We start from the raw sequence: 6,862 nt of genomic DNA on the forward strand, positions 1-6,862 counted from the left end.
AATGAGATGGAGGCTAAGGCTCTAGAAACTCCAATGCTCTGTGGTGGTGAGTCATGCAAAGCTGCTGTCCACGTGTGCTATGGGCCAGTGACCGGAAAGGCCCTCAGTGCCCCACCTGGAGCCCAGGATGCTCTACATTCTCTGTCCAGGGGGAGGGGTCTCTCGGGAGCAGCCCCCTCAGGTCACGGGTTGGAGGGCCGCCTCGGGGCTGCTTTCCTCTGCTCCTGGGTACTTTCTGGAGAAGCTGCGCAGGGCTGTGGGTGTGGAAGGTGGGAACACCTTGACCCAGGTTCCCCGTGCAGAGGACGTAACTAGCCCCAGGGTACAGACTGGTACAGGCTTAGTCTGAGTCATGGGGGTAGGTGGCTGTTTTCCAGACCCTCTGTCTCTGCCCCAGGGAAATAATTTTGTATGCAATCCAACACTGAGTACAGGGGTCAGGGCTTATAAAAACCCTGAAGTAGCCCCAAATTACATACATAACATGCCTGTCAAATAGGAGGTGCTCAGGTCACTTCAGCACCTGGCAAGCTCTAGCTGTAGCATCCCAGGTTGTGTTTGAAATTAAGGACAACAGGTGGGAAAAAGAACTGCGGAAATGATGGGAGAGCCAAGGACCAAGGCAGCCTAGAAGCATCTTATGCAGGCTTGTCACTACTCAGGGTCACTTGCAAGAAGAGGGGCGGGACCCTTGTGTACTGAACTGAAACACACAGGATTCCAGGGTAGGAGGTGTTGGCTGGGCCATCCGTTACCAAGGTGATGCTCCCCAAGCTGTCTCTGTTGCAGACGGTGACAAACACCTTCCGGTCAGCTAACGTCCAGATCCAAAGCCAGGACCAGAGGCTGCTGACACTGTTGCTGGACAAGGACAGTTGCCGCACATACAGGGATGTGGCCAGGTGAGGCTGGGCTCCATGCCCCTGGGGCAAAGCTTCCCGGCTGCTGGCCCACCCCGCCTCTTGCCTTGAGCCCTGAACGCCTTGTCGGGGTGGATCGTGGGCCAGGCAGGTATCCCTGATGGGTGTGGACTCAGGTGATGACTTAAATCCAGGAAGAAAAGCAAATGACGGTTGACCTTGGGCAGTAGCTGAGATTAAGTTTTCCCGAGATTCTTCTACAAATGCTCAACCTGCAGCCCTCCTGATCCAACCTCCTGTGCTGGCACTGGCCCGCCAACACAGGCTGCCCTTCTGTGGCAGCTGCGACCCAGTTAACACGACACTTACTGGTGTCCCCTGGGGAGGTGTATTTGGGTCAGGCAGGCGCACAGGGTGACCCGTTCAGGCGTCTCCTCCTCTCCGTGCGTGCGCCCCCGGCTCAGGGTGCTCTTTCCCATTCTCACTCTTCCTCTTCCCTCTGCGGAGCCCCCTTGTCTATACCCGACAATAAAGGGGCTACGTTTAGAATGCCCAGGCAGATCTGACCCCTGAGATGGGGTCTCTCCCGAGCTGGCCTCTCTCCGCCCACAGGTTCGAGGTTGCTCCCTGCCCAGAGCCGTGTTCTGGGGCCCAGAAATCCAAGGCGCTGGGGCTCAGCTCACACCGGGAGGAGATGGAAAGGACCAAAGCCAAGGCCAAGCCCCTTCGAATGCCCATCAACACGTTCTCTGGCATCGTCCAGTGAGCCCAAAGGGGCTGCAGAATCGTTGAGTCTGAGAGCGGCGGGCTGAGACCAAGGTTACACTACCCCACCCGCCCCAAACACTCACAGCAACGACTAGAACAAGGCTCCCTGGGGCGGCTTCCAGCCGCATATGAAAGCCAGCGAGTCCCAGGAGCACAGGGAGCTGGCCGTGGCAGGTGCGGCGGGGCAGGGCCCACACGAAGGGCCGAGGAGGCCCTGGCCAAGCTGTGCGCACAAAGCCCAGCCCCTTGCGCCTGTGTCCACTCCCCTTTGTTGATTTCCAATCCCTGCCTCTCCCACTCAAGCTCCTCACCCGGCCCTTAAAACCAAGGTGAGAGCTGCTGTCCCGTGGCCTGGGGCCCCGTGGCCTGGGGCAAACAGGACGTGGGCAGCGGCAGCCCCTCCCGCCCAGTCTGTTCCCTTCCCTCTAGCGGGCCACTGCCCACCTCGCCCACTCCCAGGCAGTCGTCCCTCCCAGTTGAGAGGAAATGTCAGATTCAATAAATACGCACTGCAGTCTTCCTGCTCTCATCTATATGGAGCAATACTTGTGTTTTAGTAGAGAGCAGAGGCACTGCATAGTCTAACCTAACGACTCTGCTTAGGCCCAGGTAAGAGCTTGGTGAAACATTCACTGGTATGTTCTGTCCACCTGCCCGGCCCCCTCCTCATTCACGTTCACTGAGGGCCTCCTGCTCAGAGATATCCCCAGAACGGAGGTGGGAACGCAGGCTCATTTCAGAGGAGCCAGAGATGAAAGACATCAAAATTCTTGGCTTTTGAGTTCAGATGTTAAGTCCAGATGTTATCCAGATGTTAAGTCCATACCTATCACCTGGACAATCCCAGGGGATGGTGGCAGTGGGATGGAAGAGTCCCTTCCAAGTTTGGGACCCAAGAGTGGAGAGGTAGGCACTTCACTTTTGGCCTTATTGCCCTGGGAGTGGGGGCAGGCCTCAGAGCACGTTCTCAGAGCCTAGGGGCGTGGTGTAAGAGGGGCTGCCTGGGGGCCTAGGCAGATGGGCCCAAGAGCAAGCTTAAAGAGAGTCCCTGTGCCTCTGTGGGCACGGGAAGCAGGTACCGTTTCCCCCAGGTAGTTGAAAGCAGACCAGCCCAAGGTAAGAGGTGCAGCCGTGAGTGGCTACAGGGACCACAGGACCTGAAGCCTGGATGTGGACCGCAGGCACCTTTGATGGACACTACGTGGCGAAATCCCTGCCCCTCAGTGGTGATCCACCCTGGACAGGTGAAGACCGAGAAGTTGATGGATGTGTGGTCCTCCACCGAAGCTGCCCCTGCGGAGCCTGGGGAGGAGAGGGACTAGGGACAGCCCTGAATGTAACGGAGATGGTTTTAAACAGGAAGTGACTGATGTCACTGAATTTGAGTGAGTTTATCTGAACATGGCTAGACTTTCTTCTTCTGTCATTGGGGTTATGTAAATTGATTCATATCAATTTGGGCAACAAGTACTAGGTTCTTGAAATAAACAGCTGCAGGGTTTACCAGCTGTTAGCGTTAGGAGAGGGTTCTGGGCCTTCTCCCCCAACAATCTCTCCACCAGCTTACAAAGAAAGTGCGTCATAGACCAAATTCTGCTGCGCACTCAGAGATGCATTGGCAAGTAGCCCTCCTCATCCCCACCTCCAGTCAAATTAGGTCCTCCGAACAAACCTTGCTTGAAACATTCACGCAAGGACACTGGGTGGCTGGACACTGTAAAGTGTCCATCTCAAAGTAAAGTCTTCCCTTCCAAAGGGTCTGGACTGCTGGAATCTCCGGATTCTTAATCCTGTTCACCAAGGGAGGAGATGCCTCCAAAAATTATAAACAATCCACGTAACTTGGACACCACGAATTTCACCAGCGAAATTTTGCCAATATCTCTTGGGATAATTAATGAATCCACTTCCGTTGATCTGAGATCGTTAACGTGCTTGTAGTCACTGCCTCTGGAGTGTGACTTTTGGATGAAGTGTTAGCTAACCACCTCTGGCGTGTGTATTCCCCACATGGACAACTAAGCACTCTCAGGTGTCGATTAAAACGATCCAGTACATGCATAACGTTGGCCGGGGGTGGGGCTGAGGGTGGGTGCTGCACGGGGCTGCCTGGAGGAGCTGCCGCCTCAAGACCACCCTCAGCTGTCAGTCCCTCTCGGGGGATTGTCTCCACTGAAGAAAACTGTGTCACCTAAGGTCGTGCCTCTTAAGGAGGCAGCTCACATCCAATCAAACAGTTCTAGGCCCTGGGGACAAAAATAGCACTTTGATTCCAATGGAGACAGACAATCAACAAGATAGACCCGTGAAACAGAAACCGGTAGAGTGTCTGATAGCGATGCGTACCACGGAGGAAAACAAGCAGGGAAGGGGAGAGTGTGAGTCTGGGGAGGGGGCGGGGTTTGTCAGCGAGGGTAGACAGGGACGGTCCCTGAGGGAAACAGGGTCGTCCTTGATCAGGGGGCCCATGAGCAAAGACCTAAAGAACACGGGGCAGGGGGGCATATCATGAATTCCACTCTCGCTCCTCCCCAGCCAAGTTTTACTTGCCTAAAGCAGTTCAGGGATCTAAGCACCGTGGGCTACGCGGGGGCCCTGGGGGTGGCCTCGAGCGCACCCTGCAGGCCTCAGCCCGCGACCCTCCTGCACCTGCGCACGTCTGGCAGGTGCGGCGGCGAAGGCCGTGGGGCGTGGCAGGTGCGGCCCGCAGGTGCGCCGACCCCGCCCCTTAGGGTTGGTGCCCTCCGGGCGGGGCCACTTCCGGGTCGGTGGCCGGACGTGGGCGGGGGGTTGGGCGGCCGTTGACCCGGTGACCGCGGCGCCGCCGGAGGCTGGAGGTGTCGTGCGGCTCGCTCCCCGCCTCCCTTCAGGGGGCATGGCCCCGCGCCCGCCCCGCGCCCCGCCGCGCCCTCCGCCCGCCCGGGTCTGACGGAGCCGGGCAGCCATGAGCGCCAACCCCCAGTGGGACATCAGCAGGGCGCTGGGGGTGGCCAGGTTCTTCCATCTGGTGTGCGGGGTCCGGGATGCCTGCGTGACCCCGTTCCTGACCCTCTACCTGCGGCAGCTGGGCTTGGCCGCGCCCTGGGTGGGCATCCTAATGGGAACCAAGCACCTGATCGCAGCCTTCTGGGCTCCCTTCTGTGCCTTCCTGGCCAAAAGCTACCAGAAGCGGAGGGTGCTTCTGATAGGCTCGCTGCTCGGCTCGGTGGGAGCCAGCCTGTTGATGGTCCTGGTGCCGCCCTTGGGCAGAGACCCAGGGTACCGCTCGTGTAATGGAAGCCACGGTGTGACCGCGACGGTCCCACCACCGGGGGTCGCACTCACTGTGAACGTCACCTCCGCCCCCGAGCCAGCTCCGAACTACCCAGCGCCCAGCCTCCCAGCCGAGAGGAGTACTGGGGTCGCCCCAGCCGATGGCTTCAGAGAAGGGCCTGGGGAAAGTGGCCAAGAACCTTCCAGTCGTCTGCCCAGCTCCTTTGTGGGCTCCATCCAAGGAACCAGGACCACATCCCGAGTTCTCCTCCATCCTATTACTTCAAGAGTGAAAGATACTCCCCAGGAAGGTGCTTTTAGGGTGGTCAGTCCTGCCCTCCCTTTGCTTGCTGGGGGTACGGCGTTGGCAAGTCTGGCCAACCAGTCGGCAGCCAAGGGGATGGCGGGGGCCCTCGACCTCTCCTTGGAAGGGTTGCGGTGGACTTTCATCCTCTCCCTGGGCTCCATGGTGTTCTGGGAGCTGCTGACATCCCCTCTGGAGCAGGTGGCAGATGACAGCCTTTATGAATACCTGGATTTTGTGGATGCCACTGACCGCTACAGAAGCCTGTGGATCTGGAGGCTGCTGGGCATGTCGGCAGGCGTGTGTGGCATCTCAGCCTTGGTGGGGCAGCTGGACTGCTTCCTGATGACAAATAGCCCCCGGGGTGTAGTGCACTTCTACGGCTACTCACTGGTCAGCACCCTGGCTTTACTGGTGAGCATTGCCTTTCCCGTCCCCGTCTGCAGGCGATGGGAGCCCAGCTACAAAATGGTCAAAGCCCTGTCTGTTGTAAGCGGTGACCCTCGCCTCATCACCCTCGCCCTCACTGTCTTCTTGATAGGAAGCGCCACCAGCGCCGTGCAGAACTTCCTGTTCTGGCACATGAAAGACCACGACAGCACCGAGCTGGTCATGGGCTTCTCAGTGGCCCTGGGCTTGCTGGCGGAAATTCTACTTCATCCTCTCAAAACTCCGTTGCTTAGGAAGCTGTCCAGGGTGGGCACGGTGGGGCTAGGGCTGGGCTGCCTGGCGGGGCAGCTTCTGTATTTCTCTTTCCTCTGGAGCTGGTGGTCTGTCCTCCCCGCTCAGATCTTGAGCGCCATCAGCCACGGGGCTCTGTGGTGGGCAGTCGGGGCCTCCATAGAGCATCTGGCCACTCCCGGAACAGAGAGACCTCTGAGTGCCATGTTCCGAGGCCACTTTTACGGGGTCGGGGCCAGCCTGGGCAGCTTCGTGGGGGGCTTCGTGGTGATGCGCTTCAGCTTAGCTGTGCTCTACCAGTCCTGCTGCGTGGTCCTGTTGCTCTGGCTGGCCTTGTTCCTGTCCATCCAGCCCAGACTGCCCCAAGAGCGGAAAATCAACTACTCTAAGCTGCTGGCCGTGGAGGCCAGTGACACGAGTGATTCTGAGCAGGGGACCGAACGGGACTGGCTTGTGAAGGCCATGAGGGACGAACACTCAGACTGGAGGGGCTGAGAGACAGTCAGGAAGCGCTGATCTGGGGAGGAGCCAAAGGGATGGACAGCACTTAGCCTGCTGAGGGCAAACCCCACGAGTCCTGCCAGGAGTGCAGGGAGCCTGGGGAGAGAGAAGCATGTCTGTGCCAAAAACCCCACGGGATCATCTCATCGCATGATTTTCTTTACTTTTGTAGTAAGAGGAGATTTAACTTTTGGCTGTTCAGTCTTTTTAAAATAATGGAGCAAGAATACATTTGCTAAAAAACAAAGAATTTCCCTTTGTGGTCACTCTTTTTTGGCGTATGCGGTTTGCAAGAGCTTTGCCTGGTGCTGTTGATTTCAACCACGGCTGAACTGCTCAGGTGAAACTGACGGGGCTGGGAGGGCGATGGAACTGCAGGACTCAGTCGGCGGAGGGGGCAACAGGCTTCGGTGAGTCATGTACATTCCTGTGGGTCTTAAGGCTTGAGCCCGAGCCTGTAAAAGCCATGCCGTGGGCAGGTAAGCATGGCCATGAG

The 6,862-nt window shown here is 58.0% G+C and overlaps 2 protein-coding genes across 2 annotated transcripts in view; both read left to right on the forward strand.

Moving 5' to 3' along the window:
* Window positions 1–2,160, forward strand: part of PIK3R6 (phosphoinositide-3-kinase regulatory subunit 6) — a gene marked incomplete at its 5' end in the record, with an annotated part of 48,395 nt that extends 46,235 nt beyond the window's left edge. The window contains 2 exons of the mRNA XM_082605534.1: window positions 790–902; window positions 1,473–2,160. Of these exons, the coding sequence (XP_082461660.1) occupies window positions 790–902; window positions 1,473–1,626 (267 nt within the window). The 3' untranslated portion in view covers window positions 1,627–2,160. The remainder of the gene's footprint in view (window positions 1–789; window positions 903–1,472) is intronic.
* A 2,412-nt stretch (window positions 2,161–4,572) lies between these two features.
* On the forward strand, window positions 4,573–6,616 carry MFSD6L (major facilitator superfamily domain containing 6 like; the record flags this gene model as incomplete). The annotated part of the gene is made up of 1 exon (XM_082604411.1): window positions 4,573–6,616. One exon carries the CDS (start codon window positions 4,573–4,575, stop codon window positions 6,358–6,360), a length of 1,788 nt encoding a protein of 595 aa, XP_082460537.1. The 3' UTR covers window positions 6,361–6,616.
* Between the last annotated feature and the right edge of the window lie 246 nt (window positions 6,617–6,862).

The sequence above is a fragment of the Mesoplodon mirus genome, assembly GCF_964341445.2.
Source record: "Mesoplodon mirus genome assembly, chromosome: 18".
Classification (NCBI taxonomy): domain Eukaryota; kingdom Metazoa; phylum Chordata; class Mammalia; order Artiodactyla; family Ziphiidae; genus Mesoplodon; species Mesoplodon mirus.